Source organism: Perognathus longimembris, chromosome 11 (genome assembly GCF_023159225.1).
Source record: "Perognathus longimembris pacificus isolate PPM17 chromosome 11, ASM2315922v1, whole genome shotgun sequence".
NCBI classification, from domain to species: domain Eukaryota; kingdom Metazoa; phylum Chordata; class Mammalia; order Rodentia; family Heteromyidae; genus Perognathus; species Perognathus longimembris.
Genome location: NC_063171.1, coordinates 67,530,421 through 67,552,062, shown reverse-complemented (window position 1 = coordinate 67,552,062; position 21,642 = coordinate 67,530,421). Strand labels below are relative to the sequence as shown.

Sequence of the window (21,642 nt, the reverse complement as noted above, 5' to 3'; positions counted from 1 at the left end):
AAGCCAGAAGTGGTGGCTCAAGTGGCAGGAGTATTAGCTTTGAGGAGGAAAAAGGCTCAGGGACACCACCCGGGCCCTGAGTTCAAACCCCAGAATGGCACACACATTCAATAACTGGCACCAGTGGCTTACATTTATAACTTTAGCTACTGAGTCTGAAGCCAGCCTAGGCAAAAAATCTCAGAGATTCCTGTCTCTAGCAAACAGCCAAATGCAGAGGTATGGCTCAAGTGGTAGAGCACCAGTAGTGAGGAAAAAAGCCAAGTGAGGCCACACATTCAAGCCTGGATATTTTCCAGGAAAAATAGAGTAACAGTTATAAGAAAATTTGATGTAATAATGACAGTACAATGCTAATTCACGCACTTGCTAGATAATGTCCATTAAAATGTTAACTGGTCAATGGCCAATAAAAATGGCTAAATTTGCCATTTACTGTTTTTAGAATTCTTTCTACAATCTTATGGGAAAAATCCTCACTCAGCAGTATTTTGACAAGCATACTATCTTTCCTTTTACATGGCTAATGATGAGGAAAACAAGAAGTCCTAAGAGGTACAGTATAGAGTGGTATCATGGCCAAAATTCCTCTCTCCAACTATGCTAAAAAAGTAGGTTCAAGACAAAATAGCTTAAGAAAACTCAAGCTACCCTAAAATTTCAGTTTTTAAAATAATGTATTTCTTTAAAGAGTATTAGGGGCTGGAGATATGGCCTAGTGGCAAGAGAGCTTGCCTCCTATACATGAGGCCCTGGGTTCAATTCCCCAGCACCACATATACAGAAAACGGCCAGAAGTGGTGCTTTGGCTCAAGTGGTAGAGTGCTAGCCTTGAGCAAAAGGAAGCCAGGGACAGTGCTCAGGCCCTGAGTTCAAGGCCCAGGACTGGCCAAAAAAAAATAATAAAGAGTATTATACATAAATTATTTCAATTGCCTGAAAAAAAACAAAAGTATTCCCTTGTGTAAAGTAAATATCCCTAGGGGTACAATTGCTAAAACAAGCAAAGCCTGTATTCATGTGGCTTTTTTTCTTATCGTAAAGGTGATGTACAGAGGGGTTTCAGTTATATAAGTAAGGAAATGAGTATAGTTCTTGTTGAACATTGTTACCCACTCCCTCATTTTCTCCCACTATCCCTTGGCCCTCAGTGGTAAAGTTCATTTCCAACACAATGTCTTATGATATCACTGTTGCATTGGTTCACCTTTTGTCCTTTGTCTTACCATTTCTGTGATTCCCCTTCCCATCACCAAATCAGATAAACTTATATACAGTACAAAAGGTACTGAAAGGGGTTGGGAATATGGCCTAGTGGCAAGAGTGCTTGCCTCGTATACATGAAGCCCTAGGTTCGATTCCTCAGTACCACATATAGAGAAAACGGCCAGAAGTGGTGCTGTGGCTCAAGAGGTACGAGTGCTAGCCTTGAGCAAAAAGAAGCCAAGGACAGTACTCAGGCCCTTAGTCCAAGCCCTAGGACTGGCAAAAAAAACACCCCCAAAACAAAAAAACCCAAAGGGTACTGAAATTAAAAAAATGACAAGGGGTAAACTAAAGGGAAAGAAATGAAAGAATAAAGAAATAATTGCATGCAGTATACTAAAAAACAATTGTTTCCACATCCTGTAGTTCATTTCGATTAGCATCATTGTATAAGGTCATATGTACATAGCTATTGAGCTATTGTGATCTGCTACAAATATCCTAGACAAATACTAATTATCACAAATGAGGGAAACCAGGCAGCCTGTGTTTCTTTGGGTCTGGCTTACTTCACTTAATATGATTTTTTTCAAGTCTTTCCATTTCCTTATGAATGGGGTGATGTCAATCTTTCTGATTGAATCACAGAATTCCATATTTTCTTGATCCATTTCATGTGACTTTTTCTTTTTTCTTTTTTTTTTTTTGGCCAGTCCTGAGCCTTGGACTCAGGGCCTGAGCACTGTCCCTGGCTTCTTCCCGCTCAAGGCTAGCACTCTGCCACTTGAGCCACAGCGCCGCTTCTGGCCGTTTTCTGTATATGTGGTGCTGGGGAATCGAACCTAGGGCCTCATGTATCCGAGGCAGGCACTCTTGCCACTAGGCTATATCCCCAGCCCTCATGTGACTTTTTGAAGGCACTAAGTTGTAAAGAAGACCACAGAGCAACTTAAGATTCATGTAAGGGGGGGGGGCGCGGGAATGAGGCAGGAGGTAACAAGCTGGATAAGAAATGTACTCACTGCCTTATATATGAAACTGTAACCTTTCTGTAACTTCACTTCCACAATAAAGAAAAAAAAAAGGAATCATGTACAGAAGTTAGAGTTTCTTAGTAAGAAAGGGAACCCTTAGCCTGGTGTGCTGTAATTCTAGTTACTCAAGAGACTGAAATCTGAGGATCCCAGTTTGAAGCCAGCCCAGTCAGGAAAGTCCATGAAAGTATTATCACCAATCAACTCAAAAGCCAGAACTGTGGCTCAACTGTTAGTAAGGCCCTAGGGTTTAAGCCCCAGTACCAGCAAAACCAAATCAAAACAAAACCCCAGAATCTTTTTAATGTTCTTTGCTTTATTTGATTTTTTTTTGCCAGTCTTGGGGCTTGGACTCAGGGCCTGAGCACTGTCCCTGGCTTCCTTTTTTTTGCTCAAAGTTAGCACTCTACCAACTTGAGCCATAGTGCCACTTCCGGCTTTTACTGTTTATGCGGTGCTGAGGAATCGAACCCAGGGCTTCATGCATGCAAGGTGAGCACTCTACTGTTAAGCCATATTCCCAGTCCCTCTTTTGGTGTTCTTTAAATCTTGGAAAGGCTAGATTTTAGTTATTTTCCCAAAACAACTAAAATTAATGTCCTAATTGGGAGTAATTAAAAAAATTTTTTTGGTCAGTGGGGGGGGATTAAACTCGGTCTGGGCACTGTCCCTGAGCTCTTCAGCTCAAGGTTAACACTCTACCACTTTGAGCCACAGTACAACTTCTAAATTTTTAATTATAAATTTATGTTGTCCTAGGCTCAAGTGATCCTTTGCCTCAACCTCCGGAGTAGCTTGGACAACAAATGTGTACTACTGTACTCAAAGTTCCTTTCTTCTTTTTCTCACCTCCCTCCATCTCCTTATACAGTCCAGGCTGGCCTATAAATCACCATCCTTCTGCCTCCATATCCCAAGTGCTGTTTTAAAAAAATTTATGCTGGGGCTGGGGATATAGCCTAGTGGCAAGAGTGCCTGCCTCGGATACACGAGGCCCTAGGTTCGATTCCCCAGCACCACATATACAGAAAACGGCCAGAAGCGGCGCTGTGGCTCAAGTGGCAGAGTGCTAGCCTTGAGCGGGAAGAAGCCAGGGACAGTGCTCAGGCCCTGAGGCCAAGGCCCAGGACTGGCCAAAAAAAAAAAAAAATTTATGCTGGCACTGATGGCTCATGTCTGTAATCCTAGCTACTCAGGAGGCTGAGATCTGAGGATCACAGTTCAAAGCCAGCCCCTGCAGGAAAGTCCATGAGACTCTTATCTCCAATTAACCATCAGAAAGTTGGAAATGGAACTGTGGCTCAAAGTGGTAGAGCACTAGCCTTGAGCAAAAAAAACTCAAGGACATCACCCAGGCCCTGAGTTCAACCCTAGTATGTGCGAACAAACAACAACAATAAAAACACCACATCTATCCAACCTATTCAGTATGCTATAAAATGTGTGCACATTTATGTATATGGTTACTCCAGTGCAACATATTAACATATCCATCAATAAACAGTGGTACCCACCCCAACGTGGCAGGAGCAGCTGTCATTTCTGTTTACTATGGCCCTCCCACCATGCAATGCACTTTTTATCAGTTAGTCCTAGGTGTATGATTCTTTGCATCTTTCTATCCTCTACGTTCTTACTTCCTCCTGCAACTTTGACTGGTACTCTCTTATCCAATTAAAATTGGGCCACTGGACAACCATCCAGTTTAAAATGCAAGTAAAACTCTCTTATAATACAGGCTATGCACACATCTCTTATAAAACAAGGATATCCAATTATTACATCCCTCTCCTCAATCTACTTTCCATCCTATAATACTCCACAGTCTGCTTTACACTGTTCCAGGACTATAAAGACCAGATTTTACAGAGTCTGTCTACTGGACAGGTCATGTAAAATTTATTTACCAGTGTAAAGGTTTGGAAGGGAGCATGTTTGTTTGAAATGACTATAAATTAGGCCTCGAGGCTAATTTTGACTTTCGATAAAGATGTAACACACTTCAGCTAAAGTAGTACTTAAGGAAATTTATTATAGCACACGGATCAAGGCAGGAACCACGATGGGTCTGATGGAACCCAAAAGAGGGCAACTGCTCGTGGGCTATTTGAGCTCTAAAGCTCAGATGGTTCCGTGTGAGAGACACTACCACTCATATCTTTTCAAATTTTTTCCTAAGCCACCACACAAACACTCAGTTTGCAATTGGCAACAACCCTCATATCTCCTTTTAAACTGCCCCATTCTACCACACAAACACACAGTTCCCAGGCGTAGTGCCTTAAGCCAAGCCTTTCCTTTCTAGATTTTGCTTTAAAAAAATATTTTCCCCTAATAAGAAATACCGAGGTACAGAGAAGTACATTTTCCAAACGATGAGCCATATCTGAAACGGGTTCCCAAAAGAAGCACAACAAGTACTGTACCTGTTCCTCAAAGGTCCAGTGTTGTGTAGTCTTCAAGTTCTCCTTATATAATGCCAATGGGTTTAGCAAACCAAGAGTCATACAGTGCCTGGACTGGTTGTTGACATACAGATACAAAGAACTGTAACAATAACACTCCAGGAAATGCCTGAGCCTCCACTCATCTCTTGATCCTCGTACACAGATGCCAGGCACTAGTGCTCATTAGAGAAACATAGGAGAGGAAGACAAAGAGAGAGAGAGGAAAGAGAGAGAGAAGGGAGGAAAGGGAGTAGGGTAGAGGAAGGGGAGGGGAGGGAGAAAAGAGATTTTAAATTCACTCTTCCATTCCCTGCCAGAGAAAGAATGTATTTTGAGCATCAAATGGCAATCCTATACACAGGGGCCACTCAGTGAGGTCCGCTGAGGCCACCTGTGCCTACTGAACACCTGCAATGTGGCCAGTCTCAGAGTCTCAGATTTAATGTTTTAATTCTTCATTTTAATCAATTACATGTTGAAGTAGGATCCAATATGCAACATTAGTAAAAATTAATTTTATCTTTCTTTTTACTTGTTGATGTGCCTACTAGAAAAAAATTTAATTACTCTAGTGGTTTGCATTTTGAATGGTGCTACTATAAATTTACAGCAAACCAGGCTGTGATGGCAAACCAGCATTGTCACTTGGTATTTCCCAACTAAAGTAATCACTTCAAAGCTAAAAGAAAACGTGGTATTTATTCCCTCTTCTCAGTCAATTTAACTGAAGGAGCTAATACCTCTAAGAAAAATAACTCTAAACAACCATAAAATGATCTTCAGAATAACTTTGTGTTGGCAGTATATGAAAGATTACTTCAAAAGGACAAAAAGAGCACAGGGTGCAAAACCACAACCCTTAAGAAAATTAGATGGAAAGCACATTAACCAAATTTTTGTTTTTAGAAAAGGTCTCAATGCTGATTTTAAAAAATACATCTTTCTGGGGCTGGGGATATGGCCTAGTGGCAAGAGTGCCTGCCTCATATACATGAGGCCCTGGGTTCGATTCCCCAGCACCACATATACAGAAAATGGCCAGAAGTGGCGCTGTGGCTCAAGTGGCAGAGTGCTAGTCTTGAGCAAAAAGAAGCCAGGGACAGTGCTCAGGCCCTGAGTCCAAGCCCCAGGACTGGCCAAAAAACCAAAACAAAACAAAAAATACATCTTTCAAGTGAACTAGACATTTCTTTCATTTATAGTACTTGGGACCTCAATGAACAAAATATATCAGATTTCGTCATTGTATTATTCAAGCAAATGCAACCACAATCAAGTGAACTATTAACACTGTTGGGCATGGTGGCATCCACTTGTAATCCCAGCACTGGGGTGTCTGAGAGCAGGGTGCTCAGGAGCCCAAGGCCAGCCTGGGTTACACATGGAGGCCCCATCTCAAGAAGCCAAGGGCTGGGGAGCTAGCTAGCTCAATGGTGCAGCATTCCCTGCAAGCCCTGGGTTCCACTCCTGTAAGGGAAGTCCCAGGGGGAGAATCACAACTCTCTCTCCCTCACCACAAGGAAATAACACCACTCAGAAGCAAAAACTAAAACTTTTGTTTCCCTATGACTTAGGAGACTAACTTTGGCTATGAAATTAAAAAACTCTCAAAAGCAGTATTTTGCCTCCAGTGGTTACTTAAGTGTGTGTGTATGTGTATGTGTGTGTGTGTGTGTAGTACTGAGAAACTGACAATTTACTACTGAGCTATATACATCCTGCTCCAAGTCTTTGCTGCTGCTTCTTTTTCTTTCTGTAGTACTGGCGTTTGAACTCGGGGCCTCAGATTTTCTAGGAAGGTGCTTCATCGTTTATGTCTCTAGCACGAGAAGTCTATATTAATAGTGCGAAACTCCACAGTCCATTTCTCTGGGTAAGTTATATCCCTCCTCTACCATAAGACAATCTTCAGTTTTATTTGATTTTTAAATATTTAGGCCTCCAGGGCTCTTGGAAGTAAAAGTCCACTATATTTCTGAATCTATGAAAAAAATTAAATGAAGGGCTGAAACCTAAAAAAGTTGTCAGGTGTTTGCAGGACTCAAAGTCACCTTTAGAAATGTTTCAATGAGGAGATTATATAAAAAACAAACTTCGGGAAATTAGGATCAATGAGAACACCCCGGGGTTTCTACAGCAGTCCTAATAAACTAATATATATATATATATATATACATATTATATATTAAGGGTCATGTTCAGCTGTCAGTTCTTTGAGAGTGTGAGTTTTGCCAGCTGTAAACCTTGGACTATTTGCCAGGTGATACATACATTCCTTAGAAGCCCTTTCTGGAGCGTTTAAATGCCAAGCTTAATTACGTTCCCAGTAGAGTAAGCAGAGAGGATCGCATCTATTTTGCTTGGCCACAGCTCCCTACCTGGATGGAAAGGCTAATGGGTACAGCTCTGAGCGCAAACCTCAAACGCCGAAGCCGCGGCCCGAGAGCCTGCCAAGATCCCAAGGCAGCCTCCTAATTTTAGAATCTTTGCGACTGGTGTTTAACACTGCGCCCGGCAGCACCGTGTGTTTAACTAAGTTTACCGAGGAAATAGAATAAGCATCCTAAGGTATCAGGCCCCCCTCCCGCACGCGCACGCACGCACACAGGCATTTCAACCTCTTAAACCTCCAACGTTTTCCTCTTAGCGCGAGGTCTTCCACACCAGCAAATCAGCGGTGAAACGGCGAGGGGCCGGGCGCAGCGCCCAGGCGTCGGCTGACAGCCTGAGCGGCGGCGGCCGCCGGGTGCCCGGGGCCGGGGAGGGAGCGCGGGGCGCGGGGCGCGGGGCGCGGAGCCCGGGCCCGAGCGAGGCGCGGCGCGGCGGCGCAGGCCCCGGGGACCCGGACCCTCGCCGGGCGGAGGGCCGCGGGGGGCGCGGGCGCGGGGCCCCGGGGCCGCCCTGCGGGACGCCGAGGCGGCCGGGCGGAGGAGGGCCGGGCCGGGCCGGGGCTGGGGCGGTTTTCCGACGCGGCCCGGCGGCCGGGCGTCTCGGGCGGCCCGCGCTTCCCCTCCTCACCTGGGGCTCCGAGGCGGCAGCAGGGCTACGGCCGGGCGCCGGGTCCGTTCCCGGCCCCGCTGGCTGACATGGCGGCCGACGAGCTGTCACCGAGCTCGCTCGGGTCTCCCGCGGCTCCGGGGAAGAGACGCCTCCCGCCCGCCCGCCCGGGCGCCGCGCCCCGCCCCCGAGCGCCGCGCCCCGCCCCCTCCGCACCCCCGCCCCGCCCCCCGGCGGCCCGGGACCGCGGAGCACCGAGCGCGGGCGGCTAGAGAGGCCGTCGCCCCGGGCGGCCGGCCCCCGAGCTCGCGTCCGCGTCCGGGTCCGGACCCGCCCGGGCGGCCCTCCGGCCCCTCCCCTCCGAGGCCTCGGCGCGGCGGGCGAGAGGGGCGGGGTGGGGAGAGAGGACAGCGGAAGCGGAAGTGGGGGGCTAACGAGCGGCCGGGCGCGCGCATGCGCGGTCCGCAGGGCTCGCTTCCGCCCGCTCGGCCCAGCTCCGGCTCCCGGGCGAGTCCCGCACGGGGTCCTCCGCACCGGCGCGCCCGCCGGCACCGACCTCGCGGACGGAGATGTGGGGCCCCGCCACCCCGCGGCGGCTGCTGTGGGCCCTGGCGGGCGCCGGGCGCCTCCGCCCCGGGAAGCCCCGAGCGGCGCCGCGGGCCTGTGCGGCGGGGAGCCTCCGCCGCTGGTTGGGCTCCTTCCTGCAGCCGCTGCCCTACCTGGACTACGAGGAGACCATGCCCTGGGAGCCCCGGAGCCGCCTGGACCCCAGGCGCTACATCACCAACCTCAAGCTGGCGCACACCGTGGCGCCGATCCTCATGCGGGGGAGCAAGAAGAACCGCCCGCCCATCATGGAGTGCAATCCCGGTGAGTCCGGCCCGAGGGCGGCCGGGTCGTGCTGTGTCCCCACCGCCCCTACTTTCGACGTAAACCTTTCGTCTGTGTGAGTGATAGCACCACAAAGCATTCCTTTGGTGGCCGGGAATATGGCCTAGGGCCCGGGGTTCGATTCCCCAGCACCACATACACAGAAAAAGCCAGAAGGGGCTTTGTGGCTCAAGTGGCAGAGTGCTAGCCTTGAGCAAAGAGAAGCCAGGGACAGCGCTCAGGCCCCGGGTCCAAGCCCCAGGACTGGCAGAAAACAAAACAAAACACAAATCAAAGCATTCCTCCGGAAGTTTGCACTTCACACACTGGTGTGGTAAGATTTGCTCCAAGCTGCCACCCTCTCACCAAAGTTCGCCCTGCAGACCTGCCACAGCTGAAGCCTGAATGCACATTTATGGACATTTTGAGGCACAATTTCTAGCGCATCATTTCCTATCATAAAGGGTCAGTTCTGACTAGGCTTGACAAGAATTGTTTTCTTTTTGGCATTTGAGATTGAACCCAGAGCCTTCTTTCACTACTTGAGTCATGCCCTAGCCCTATGTCGTTAACTTGCCTCAGTTGGCTGGCTGGCTGACTGGCTTCCAAGTAGCTAGGGATACAAGTGTATTTACACTACTCCTGGTTTTGAGAATAGTTTTCATGGTTAAAACATCCAGACTCCCCGCGAGTAAGTAAAAGTGGTAGGCTAAAGGCAGCCTGCTGGTGTTTGGTTTAGTTTCTGAGTAGTGGTGTGCTGTGGAGGGTACAAGTCTTGCAATCACTGGCAGAATGGATTCAGGGCCACACTGTCTACTTATCAGTTGGGCTGTTGTAAAGTGAAATGACTAATCTTTATATATAAAAGTAAGTTTGTTTTTTTTTTGCCAGTCCTGGGGCTTGGCTTCAGGGCCTGAGCACTGTCCCTGGCTTCTTTTTGCTCAAGGCTAGCAGTCTGCCACTTGAGCCACTTCTGGCTTTTTTTATATATGTGGTGCTGAGGAATTGAACCCAGGGCTTCATGCATGCAAGGCAAACACTCTACACTAGACCACATTCCCAGCTCTGTTGTTGTTTTTAAAGAAAAAATTGTACCTGTATTGCAGATAATAAAAACGTTTGATATTAAGAAGAGATTGTGTTGTATCTTTTGCTAATCAGCTATTTTGTTAATACACTAGGTCCTGGAATTTTGACTGAATTGTTACTTGGTTATGGTAGCAGTGTGATTGTCCTTGAAAGTGAAAAAGTTTTTATTCCACATTTGGAGGTATGTTTTTAGTGTCTTAAAAAATGTATTGTTGGGCTGGGAATATGGCCTAGTGGTAAAGTGCTCACTTAGTATACATGAAGACCTGGGTTCGATTCCTCAGCAACACATATATAGAAAAAGCCAGAAGTGGCGCTGTGGCGCAAGAGGTAGAGTGCTAGCCTTGAGCAAAAAGAAGCCAGGGACAGTGCTCAGGCCCTGAGATCAAGCCCCTGGACTGGCAAAAAATGTATTGTTTAGTCAAGTTGCTTAAAAAAGTGGAATTATGCATATGACTCTTGAGAACTATGTTTTAACATTTTATTTTTATCTGTAAAGGAGTTACCATTCATTTATATATGAATCCAGTGCATCTGATCAACGTCACCCCATTCATTATTCTCACCCATCCCTTCCAACTCCACCCCTTCCCTCTTTTTTCTTAATTTTGTAAGTTATGACTGATGGCCACTTGAAAGTTACAGTCAGGGAGATTGCAGTTTAAGGCTAGTTTCAGCAAAACAGAAGAGCTCATCTCAGCAAACAAGCTGGGTGTGGTCATTCATGTCTGAAACTCAAAAGAGCCTAATTTCTTTTATATATATATATTTTTTTTGATGCTAGGGGTTGAATTTAGGGCATTGTTGCACTTGTAGAGCAGATGTTCTACCATTTGAGCCACACCTGTAGCCTCTGTTTTCTTTATCTGTTTATGTAGATAGTAGTTCTTTCGTTACAGAGATCTTTGCATTATGTTTATTTTTCAGCTTGCTGTTTTGTGCGGTGCAAGGATCTTAACCAGGGCCTTACACATGCCAGCAAGGGCTCTGCTGCTGTGGGGCACCCTCAGGCCTCAGGCCTTAGTTTGTTGAGTGATGTCTTTTTTCATTGGCCAGGCTGTCCTAGAACTTAGCTGAATACTGCCACATACTCCTACACCTGGTTATTTATTTATTTATTTTTTTGGCCAGTCCTGGGCCTTGAACTCAGGCCCTTGAACTGAGCACTGTCCCTGGTTTCTTCTTGCTCCAGGCTAGCACTCTGCCACTTGAGCCACAGCGCCACTTCTGGCCATTTTCTGTATATGTGGTGCTGGGGAATCGAACTTAGGGCCTCATGTATACAAGGCAAGCACTCTTGCCACTAGGCCATATCCTCAGCCCCTGGTTATTTTTATATGTTAATTTTATTTGTTAAAGTAGATTGAATTGTGGCAAGGTCTGTGTAATGCTGAAAATGTCTTAACATACTGTCTACGTGTTTAGTCCTTAGGGAACAATAAAGTAAAGCTGGACGTGGTCCACTGTGACTTCTTTAAACTGGATCCCAAGGTGTGTGAAATAATGAAGCCACCCGTCTTGACTTCACAAACACTTTTTGAAAATTTGGGGCTAACACCAGTTTCCTGGTCAGAAGGTAATTTTGTGCATTTCTAAAGCAATGACCTTATAGCTTGCCAGCTTCTTTTGCAACCTTTTTTTTCCACTTCTGGCTTGGAGGTTAACTGGAGATGAAAATGTCATGGATTTTCCTGCCCAGGCTGGCTTCAAATCACAATTCTCAAATCTTAGCCTTCTAAGTAGGTAGGATTATAGGCGTGAGCCACCAGAGCCTGGCATATCTTGTTTCTTGAAGTAGGTTGTTTACAGTTTACTTGTCCATGGGTTGATACCATTCAGTTCAGAAACAGCTGTTCTTAGTTGAATATAGCATTCACTTTCTCTGGATGCAAAGAACCATTTTGTTTTCTTAAAGGCCAGAGGTCAAATTCCTTTATCAAGGAAAGAAAAGGAGCCTTGCATTTCATCAGGACAGTTTCCGTTGTTGCCAGGCATGATAGTGCCGCCTATGACCCCATCACTCCCCCGGCTAAAGCTTGAGCACAGGAGTTCAGTGCCATCCTGAGCTACCTAGTAAAACTTTATCTCTAAATAGGTTGTAAGTAAATAAAATTAACAGGATTAATTTGCTGCAATAAAATTTGGCCATAGGAAAAATAATTGAAAATGTTATCAAAATCTCTTTGGTTTGTCTTCCTAACAGATGTCCCTTTAAAGATATTTGGAATCTTACCCATCCGATATGAAAGAAAGGCACTTTGGAAACTTATGTATTGTTTGTATGCCTGTAATTCTATATATAGATATGGGCGAGTAGAACTGGACTTAATCGTTAGTGAAAGAGAATACCAGGTAAGCCATGGTTGTTTTTCAGAGAATACTTTAATGTTATCTGTCGTCTTCATCTGTGTAGTTTTGATTTAGGGTCATGATATTTGAGAGTATAAGATTATAGTCTTATAATCCTATATTCTTAAATATGTTAGTTTTTTTTTGTTTGTTTGTTTTTGTCAGTCATGAGGCTTGAACTCAGGGCTTGGGTACTGTCCCTGAGCTCTTCAAGGCTACTGTTCTACTGTGAGCCACAGCACCACTTCTCCAGTTCCTTGGTGCTTAATTAGAGATAAAAGTCTCATGCCCTTTCCGGCCTGGGTTGGCTTGAAACTGTGATCCTCATATCTCAGTCTGCTCAGCAGCTAGGATTACAGGCGTGACCCACCAGTGCCCAGCTAAAAAGGTTTTTAAAAAATTGTGGTAAAATACAACGTTTGCCATGTTCACTATTTTTTATGTGTACAGTTACTAGCAGTAAGTGTCCCACTCCATCCTTCCTCCTTGTTGTGCTGAGGATTAACCCCCTGTCTGCCCTCTCCCAGGGGCTAGAAATTGTGGTGTGTTCAAGTGTGCATATCTGCTCAGCTACTGATGCTGGCTTCTCCCACCAGGTGTCTCCAGCAAAGCAATGTGTACATGGCTTTATTGTGGAGGCAAAGCTCTATGTACATGGCTTTTCAGGGGGGGCGAAGCTCTGTGTACATGCTTCATGGTAGGGGTGCAGTTGTATGTACATACTTTACAATGGGGGTGAGGCTGCATGTGCACACATGCTACACACTTCTTTTTTTTGACGGGGGAGGGGGGTACCTGCAGCTTAAACTCAGGGATTGGGTGATGTCCTTGAGGTTTTTTGCTCAAGGCTATTTCTGCCACTTGATCCACAGCTCCACTTCAAGCTTTTTGGTAGTTAAGAGGTAACAGTCACATGACTTTCCTGCCTGGGCTGGCTTTGAACCACAGTCCTCAGATCTCAGCCTCCTGAGTAGTAGGATTATAGGTGTGAGCCATCAGGTACTTGCTTTACAAGCACCATTGTACTTTCCTTCCCTCAGTGCACAGGTATTCCAGTTTTCCCTCATCCTGTTACTATTTTAATCCTGATTTCTGCAGCATGGTGGTGACATGGAACTTGAGTCTGTTGGGTGCTTTGTCCAAAACAGTGGCCTTGGGCTGGGAATATGGCCTAGTGGTTGAGTGCTTGCCTCCTACACATGAGGCCCTGGGTTCGATTCCCCAGCACCACATATGTTGAAAACGGCCAGAAGTGGCACTGTGGCTCAAGTGGCAGAGTGCTAGCCTTGAGCAAAAAGACGCCAGGGACAGTGCTCAGGCCCTGAGTCCAAGGCCCAGGATTGGCCAAAAAAACAAACAAAAAAAACAGTGGCCTTTCCTCTCTCTGCTTTTCATTTTCTGTGCTAGGAAGCCTCCTGAAATGTTGAGTGTTGCTGTGGGAGGAATCTTTTGGCCCAGCATACCTCCTGTTATTCATCCTTTGTTCTGGTGTGTCAAGAAGCCCTTCGTTGCACATAGGAAAGCTTTGGGTAGTAGTAGTAGAGGCAAGATGTGAAATTGACTCACCAGAGAGTACAAACAAGCCCGATAACGTAGCGGTAGAAGGAGAGCTGAGGGCTCAGACTCTTCCACTGTGCCCATAAATTATGGAAACAGATTTTGTCTTGCCACTGAGGAAATATCCCACTGGGTTATATTTTCTTCTACCATGGGCTTTCTTGCATGCTTTGTTTTCTGTTGTGCCTTTTATTTTGCTCAGGTCATAGCTCATCTGACAAGTGCCAGCCTTTAACAACGTTTAGTCTTTAACAGTTTGTTTTGTACTGGGTTTTGAACTCAGCACTTTATCCTTGTTAGGCAGGTACTCTACCACTTCAACCACCCTCCCCCGCCCCCCTTTTGGTTTTAGTTTTTAAATGGATCTTTAAAAAGAAAACAACAATTATTAAGTAGTTGTTCAAAGGGATTTCAATTCCACTAGTAAGGTTATGAGTACAATGGGATTTCACTTTGTTTTTACTTGGTCAGCCTAGACTATAGTCCTCCTATTTATGCTTCCAATGTAGCTAGGATGATTGGGCTATACCACTACACCACACACACACACACACACACACACACACACACACACACACACACGAAGTTTGCCTGACTTTGCTTGAGCTGACCTTGAACCACAGTCTTCCCAATCTCCTTCCACATAGCTAAGGTGATAGCGTGAACCATTGTGCCAGGCAGCCTTAACAGTTCTTGACAAAAGATCTAACAGAATATTAGATCTGTCCCTTCTGCAGGACCCAAGTTACGGTTCATGCTGTTAGTCACCGTTTTCTTTGCTATGTTGTCGGTCCAGAGGACAGGAGTTGTCTGTCTTCATCATGAAGATAGCTAGGTGATTAGCTATTGGTCTTGTTTCCATTTTCTTCAACCAGATTTTTACTCTGGTCCATCATATGATTATAAGAAAGTCTCATATACGTTGCGAATCTAATTTTTTTTCCTTCACTAGAAAATAAAGGGCAGTCCCCGAAGTCCAGACAATTATCAAGTGCTGAGTGTGGTTTGTCAGGTGGCCTGTGACATCAAGTTACTTCACAAGGTGAGTAAAATCTTTCTGCATGTCCAGAGGGAATAAATATGTTCAAGAAGTTCCAGAATGGAGGCCAGGTACTGAACATGAAGCTGAAAGAATTGCATCATTGGAGAGAAGCTCGCTTTATGGCACATGTGTAACAGATCTGACCACTTTAGCCCTGTCCCTTAACTCTGCTTTCCTTTCCAAATGAGCTTGTGTTTATTTTGCCTGGGTTGGCTTGGATCATTATGCTTGCCATGTAGCTGTTTGCCATTTCACTGGTTGAGACGGGGGTCTCATAAGCCTTTTCTTTTTTTCAAGTAGCTGGGATTACAGGTTACAGGGTATATCTTACCATACTTGCTTTTTAAGTTATTTTGTGCTGGACATGGATTTTTTTTTTTAAGGAAGAGATTGTTATTTTTATTGCATTCTCTGTGATGATGAGTATTATATGATTACATTATGGTCAGAAAATTCAACAAGGCAAGGAAAGATCCAGAAATATCATCCTAGGCTTCTAATTCCAGTATTTTCTCATTATGCAATTGATGGATTTGTGATCATTTTCTTTTCTTTTCTTTTTTTTTTTTTTTTTTTTTTTTTTTTTGCTATTCTTTTTTTTTGGACGTGGATCTTGAACTTAGGGGCTAGGTGCTGTTCTTGGGCTTCTTTGCTTAGGGTTAGTGCTGTACCACTTTGAGCTCAGCTCCACTAAAGGCTTCTTTTGGTAGTTAATTGAAGAGTCTCGCAGAGTTTGCTGCCTAGGCTGGCTTTGAACCATGATCCTCAGTCTCAGCGTCCTGGATAGCTAGGATTATAGGCATAAGCCACCCCTGTTTAGCTGCTGTTAAGGTTTTTTGTTTGTTTTTGGTTGGTCATGGAGCTTGAACTCAGTGCCTCAGTGCTGTCTCTGAGCTCTTAGGCTAGTGCTCTACCACTTTGAGCCACAGCTTCACTTCTAGTTTTCTGGTAGTTAATTGGAGATAAAAGTCTCATAGATTTTCCTGCTTGGGCTCCTTTTGAACCACGATCCTCAAATCTCAGCTTGCTGAGTAGTTAGGATTACAGGTGTGAGCCTCCAGCACCTGGAGCTACTAAGTTTTTAATGGCCACATAGTTGTTCATGATAGAGCATTACCCTCTATTTCCTTACAACAGAGCGGAGTTTAATAGAAATATAATGTGAATCATATATACCACTTTACTTTTTTCTTTTTTTGCCAGCTCTGAGGCTTGAACTCATGGCCCAGGTATTGTTCCTGAGCTTTTTTGCTTAAGGCTAGCACCCTACCACTTAAGCCAGAGCTCTACTTCCAGCTTTTTGGTGGTTAATTGGAGTTAAGAATCTCAATGGATTTTCATCCTTCCTGGATTGGCTTTGAATCTTCAGATCCTAGCTTCCTGAGTATGTAGGAGTACATGGTTCACTACATTTTTAAGGCCTCAACTTGTAATCCTCCTGTTTCACCTCCCAAATGCTGGATTGTATGTGTGTACCATCATCATACTTAGTTTAACTTTATATATTTCAATATTCACATTATAAAAAATGAGAAATCATTCTAAATTTTGTCCAACCCTTGTGAACTTATTATATTTTCATTTCATGTACAATCTACTGTAAATGAGTTAGTACATAATTTACATATTTTCATTTATGCCAACTCTTTGAAATTCACTATGTTCATACAATTATAGCACATATGAATTTCTAGACACATTTCAAGGGTTGTGTTAAAGCACCTGTCGCTAGAAACTACCTTATTGGATAGCACAGGGCTAGGATGTCAGGAAAAATGGTACTTTTTTAATTAGGAAAAATATTTCTCTCCTACATGCTTGGTCCATTCTCTTGTTTATCTTGGTGGACCCCTGCATGTGTCAGCTGTTACAAAACTAGTGGTTAAGTACCAGTGCTGCAGGATTTGCATCTGTATACTCACTCATTTTGAATTAAAGAGATTCGTAGAATTCTTTTTTTATTATATATTTTTTTGCCAGTCCTGGGCCTTGAACTCAGGGCCTGAGCACTGTCCCCAGCTTCTTTTGCTCAAGGCTAGCACTCTATCTCTTGAGCCACAGCGCCACTTCCAGCCTTTTCTATATGTGTGGTGCTGAGGAATCGAACCCAGGGCTTCATGTATACAAGGCAAGCACTCTACCACTAGGCCATATTCCCAGTCCTCGTAGAATTCTTTATTGTCATCATTCCCTAAGTAGTAGAGGATAACAGTTCTCTACATCGCCATGTGCTATGACTTTAGGATGCAGAGTAGGTTGTGTGCAAATACTGTACCATGTTATATAAAGGACTTCAGGGTACTTCAGATGAGGACCTAGAATTCACGTCCTGCTTATGGCTGAGATCTTTGTAGTGAATCTATGTGGTGGAATCTTTTCCTGATTTTGTCCTAGAAGACGTTAAGCCCTTCTTTCTGTTTGTATACATAGTTGATTTTATATATATATATATATATATATATATAAATTATTTTTTTTTTAAATCAGAATGTTGGGTCTGGGAATGTGGCTTACTGGTAATGTACTTGCCTAGCATACATGAGGCCCTGGATTTGATTCCTCAGTGCCACAGAAACAAGAAAGTAATAAAATTGTTTTAAAAAAATATAAAATAAGAGAACGCACACAGAGAAGTCAGAATGTCACTTCATTTGCATTGAGCTTCAGTTCCAAACCACTGAGGGTTCTTCGGTTGGCTCTCTCTCATTGTCTCTCACTTCTCAGCCTTACTTCTATGTCCCTAGCATCCATGTACACCTTGTCTTCCCCTCCCGAGCCCTGCCTTCTCTCTCAGGCAGCCTCAGCACTGTTGTTCTCTGTTGGCTTAGATACTTCCCCTCTGCTCATCCTGTTGGCTCTTCATCTCCGCCTCGCCTCTCTGCCAGTGGCTGCCTGACTCACTTCCCAGGGTCTCAGAGAGTTCCTCTCCTGTACTTGGTGGGCAGAAGTAAGGGCCTGTGTCCCCACAGCCATGCATTCAACTCTGTGGTCACCTAAGCATGTGGTGCTACCCCTGCTTTGACTTCCTTCCCTGAAAGTGGCATTCATGGGACCTGGAATGCAGCCTATTCACACCGAAGTTAGCAACGCGTTGCTCTTTCTGACACTAGCCTTCACCTGGTATTTTAAGGCTCCACCTATTTATTTTTATCTCTTTTAATACAAGGAATTGGTGTTCGGTTGGGACTTTGGTTTTTGCTTTTCCCTTTCTAATTTCCTGGGACTGAACCTAGGGTTTTCCCCATGCTAGGCAAGCTGATTGTCACTGATCAATAATGTTGGAATACTTTAATCAACGACAACTCAAAGAAAGTTTTGTTTTTGTTTTTCTTCCCTCCAGGAGCCTTGTTCATCATTTAGTATATATAACCAAAATGGGAAGGTAGAAAAGCCAAAGAATAAGGTAAGAATGAAGTAATGCCCTTACTTACCCCACTCCCCAGTGGAACATATTTGTTTTCTTAAGACTATTTGGTATTCTGTATTTACTTGAAATTTTAACTTTAGAATAAGTAAAAATGTCCTATAAACCCTGGCTGCTACATTTAATAATAGATTGAAGTTGCTTTGGAGAGTTGTATTTTTTAGCTGTTCTGCATAAGAACGGGTTTAAACAGAATATGACTTCCTTTCTTGAAATAAAAAGCATCTCAAATTTGGAAATTGTGATATTGTAAGATCCATGTACTTTTGGAAAATATTCATCTAACTCCACAACAAATTTTATATCTTAGTATGCAGTCATAAATCTCTATTACTAGTGCTTTTCTAGTTCAGTTCATTACTAAGTATATCTTGGTTAAAACCCAGAAATTAGAGGAACTTCAAGCTTCAATTTCTGTTTGCTTTTATTTATTTTGTTTCTGTCTTGAGACGGGACGGGAGTTTCTGTGTTACCCTGGCTGGCCCAAACTCCTGGTTTAAGTGATCCTCCTCTCAAGTAGCTGGGACATGTAATCTTACCTGCTCTCCTCCCCCCCCCCCCTTCTAAAAAAGAATTGTGAACTTCTGGTAAATTAGCTAAAGTGTTAAATGTTTTTGGGCTTCATTAGAAATTGTACTTAGAATTAGATGCTAATGCTGGCCTAATCTGAGCATGAAAGTTCAATCTGAAGATCCCATTTCCTTCTTTTTTCCCTCCTTTTATCAATGGGGCAAACAGGTAATGATCAACTTAGAAATGTTCTGATTTTAGCCCAGTTCCAGTGTTTTGCTCTGGTGGTATTTTATTACTGATAGAATTTATTTTCTTTGTTCTCCAGGAAATATTAGAACTGATAGACCAAGACATGTATTTGATTCGGTTGATTCCTCGTAAAAATTTATTTACAGAAAACTTAACTCCTATTAACTTTGACATATTTTTTCATATGATACGGCACTGTTTTGGGAAGCCCAATGCCAGTATTCTACATCACTTACGGTAAGTAAACAAATAAATGCAAGCATAAAATAAATGCAAAACATTTGAATGGGACAGCATTTTACATTAGAAGTGTGTTGCTGTCTCTTGGTTAAGAGTGGTGTCCTCAGGTCTCACCTGTTCTTGGAAATAGTTCCTTCTTCCCAGTGCACATCATGTTCCTGCCCATCCTTCTAGTGAGCTGAGTTTCTTCCCCTTTGGAACAGCAACAGAGATGCCTGTAGCCTTGTTTATTTTTTGTTGGTCCTTGGGTTTGAACTCATGGCTTGGGGCCTGTTGCTGAGCTGTTTTGCTCAACGCTACCACTTTGGGCCTCAGCTCCACTTCTGATTTTTAGATGGTTGACTGGAGATAAGAATCTCCCAGATCCCCTCCTTCTGAGTAGCTAGGATTACAGGTGTGAGCCCCCAGTGCCCCCCTCTACCATTGGTTTTATCTATGGTCAAGTATAGGCTTAGGTGTAACATTCAGGAGCAAGTAGCTGCTCACCACTTGTTAGGAAGGAAAAAGTGAGATTTAGCATGGTGTGTTCCCCATCTGCCTTGGTCACTGCCTGTCTTCATTTTCACTGGTCCTGCTTCCTAACCAGGGTAGGATGCGTCGGTGAACACTTCTCTCCTTACTCTGGACCTCATTTTATGCTTCATTTGAATAACACATGGTATTACTGTCTCTGCGTAAATATAATTTGTATGTAATGTGTAAAGTAATGCACTGCATCTTAGAACCAGCAGCCATTAATCCTTCAATATGTAACTATGTTAGTAGACTAGCTTGTTGTGGTAGATATTTTGAATGCAAAAATCAAGGAAATAGAAAAATAAGGAACATGTTAAATAATGATGCAAAATGTTAAAAGTTCTCTTTTGTTCATGATCAGAAAGTATTAGAAACCAAAATATTTTATTACAATTGATACTTGTATTACAATTGTCCGAGGTTTATTGGTGGTTTCTCGTTGAGCTAATAAAGATTTCTCCCCCGTAGCTTATCCTAGTAATCACTACATAAAAATGTGAGCAATGATTTCACCCCTAAAAACTGCCAAAGAGCCAACTTCTGCTGTTTGTATTTGCTGAACTTTCTATGTTAGTCAAAATGGAGTAGAGTAGTTTTGAGGTGGGCACTGGTGGCTCATGGTGGTAGCCTTAGTTACTTAGGGGTCTGAGACCCCAAGATGGCAGCCCGAGACCCCCAAACGGGAGATGGAGGACATCCCCCACAGAGACGTTCTCTAGAGCCCATTTCCAAGGTGGATAGCGAAAAGCTAGGCTACACGCATGTTTCAAGAAGTAGAGCACTGGCTGAGGATATAGCCTAGTGGCAAGAGTGCCTGCCTCGGATACATGAGGCCCTAGGTTCGATTCCCCAGCACCACATATACAGAAAACGGCCAGAAGCGGCGCTGTGGCTCAAGTGGCAGAGTGCTAGCCTTGAGCGGGAAGAAGCCAGGGACAGTGCTCAGGCCCTGAGTCCAAGGCCCAGGACTGGCCAAAAAAAAAAAAGAGAGACAAAAAAGAAGTAGAGCACTAGTCAAGCAGACGCCAGGCCCTCCGTGCAAACCCCATTCCACCCAGCGGAAAAAGAGAGAGATAGGTATAGTGGCACACACCTCTCATCCCTCTATCCCTCTCTGGGGAAGCCTAGGCAGGAGAATTGAGCTGGAGGCTGGCCTACGTTGAATAGTAAGACCATGTCTCAAAAAGAAAAAAATATCAATAAAAGGGTTCATAGGGCTTGGAGTGTTGCTCAGTGGTAGAGCATGTGGCTGACATTCAGGAGGCCCTGATTGGAGTCTCAGCCTCCAGAATCATTTTGTCATTTACCTTCTTTTTAGAGATTAAAATGAAGAGCTAGGCAGACATTTTATTTATGATTTAGTAGTGCTAGAATGAAACCAAGCCCAACTGCTCTACCACTGAGATTCATCCTCAGTCCCAGAAGACATTGTGAAAGGGTCATGGTTACTCTAGTGTTGTATAAGAAAGAAGCAGAGTTTGTTAAAGATCTAGATATCTGCGGATTAGCAGGGAAGCTTTAGGAATAGACACAAATGAACTTCTATGCAAGCTGTCTTAATAAATTAATTTTATTATGTGTTCATCATTTTCAATTGTGCTTCAGGGCCAACTGTTGATATTAACTGACGACTGTGAAAAATTAAGTCCATTCACCTTGTATTTCCTTTCCAGTGCACTGAGTCCAATTGATGCAAAGATAATACTGAAGAAAATGAAACTTGCTGAATCAACGAAGGTTAATAAAATGTCCCCTCGTGACTTTAAGCTGCTTTTTGAAACAGTAGAGAGTATGGAAGGCGATAGTGTCTACAAGTGGCTGTATGATAACAGCATGGACGACTCCTTGATATAGGGAGGTACTCTGTTGGGTTGGATGGCAGTCAGCACAAGTAAACAAGCATCAAGTTGAAAACTCAGATCCTTCAGCACCAGGAATACAGAGACTGTTGCTTCAGAAGTTGATACTATTGCTTTGTTGGATAAACTGATTTTATGCACAACTGAATAAAACTGAAATTGGAATTAAGTGTGGGTTTGATCAGGTTGAAATTCTGTTATTTTATATTCCTATCTCCTGTAGTGCTTGGGGTAATATATAGCTCAGTGG

General features: G+C 44.0%; 2 protein-coding genes across 4 annotated transcripts in view; one reads left to right on the top strand and one right to left on the bottom strand.

Annotated features, from left to right (window-relative positions):
- The window catches only part of Cnst (consortin, connexin sorting protein), a 67,703-nt gene extending 59,857 nt beyond the window's left edge, over positions 1 to 7,846 (bottom strand). Inside the window, exon 1 of one of the 3 annotated variants that reach the window (XM_048357517.1) lies at positions 7,706 to 7,846. Coding sequence is in view for 2 of the 3 variants with exons in the window: in XM_048357516.1 (XP_048213473.1) it covers positions 4,667 to 4,747 (81 nt within the window). In the remaining variant the exon portion in view is untranslated. Of the gene's footprint in view, positions 1 to 4,666; positions 5,197 to 7,705 lie in introns of those variants that run through there. The other 2 variants (XM_048357516.1, XM_048357515.1) reach the window with 2 other exon arrangements.
- Positions 7,847 to 8,173: 327 nt separating this feature from the next.
- On the top strand, positions 8,174 to 21,573 carry Tfb2m (transcription factor B2, mitochondrial). Its single transcript, XM_048357519.1, has 8 exons — positions 8,174 to 8,554; positions 9,736 to 9,824; positions 11,069 to 11,219; positions 11,847 to 11,995; positions 14,502 to 14,591; positions 17,932 to 17,994; positions 18,854 to 19,014; positions 21,207 to 21,573. The coding sequence occupies exons 1-8, from the start codon at positions 8,254 to 8,256 to the stop codon at positions 21,385 to 21,387; spliced, it is 1,185 nt and encodes a 394-aa protein (XP_048213476.1). The 5' UTR covers positions 8,174 to 8,253; the 3' UTR covers positions 21,388 to 21,573.
- The last annotated feature ends 69 nt before the right edge of the window (positions 21,574 to 21,642 follow it).

Excerpts from the sequence above, each read along its gene's own strand:
- Tfb2m (XM_048357519.1), top strand. The coding sequence starts at position 8,254 with ATGTGGGGCCCCGCCACCCCGCGGCGGCTGCTGTGGGCCCTGGCGGGC. Across the intron at positions 8,555-9,735 it reads CATCATGGAGTGCAATCCCG|GTCCTGGAATTTTGACTGAA; the intron begins GTGAGTCCGGCC and ends TTAATACACTAG. Across the intron at positions 19,015-21,206 it reads AGTATTCTACATCACTTACG|TGCACTGAGTCCAATTGATG; the intron begins GTAAGTAAACAA and ends TTTCCTTTCCAG.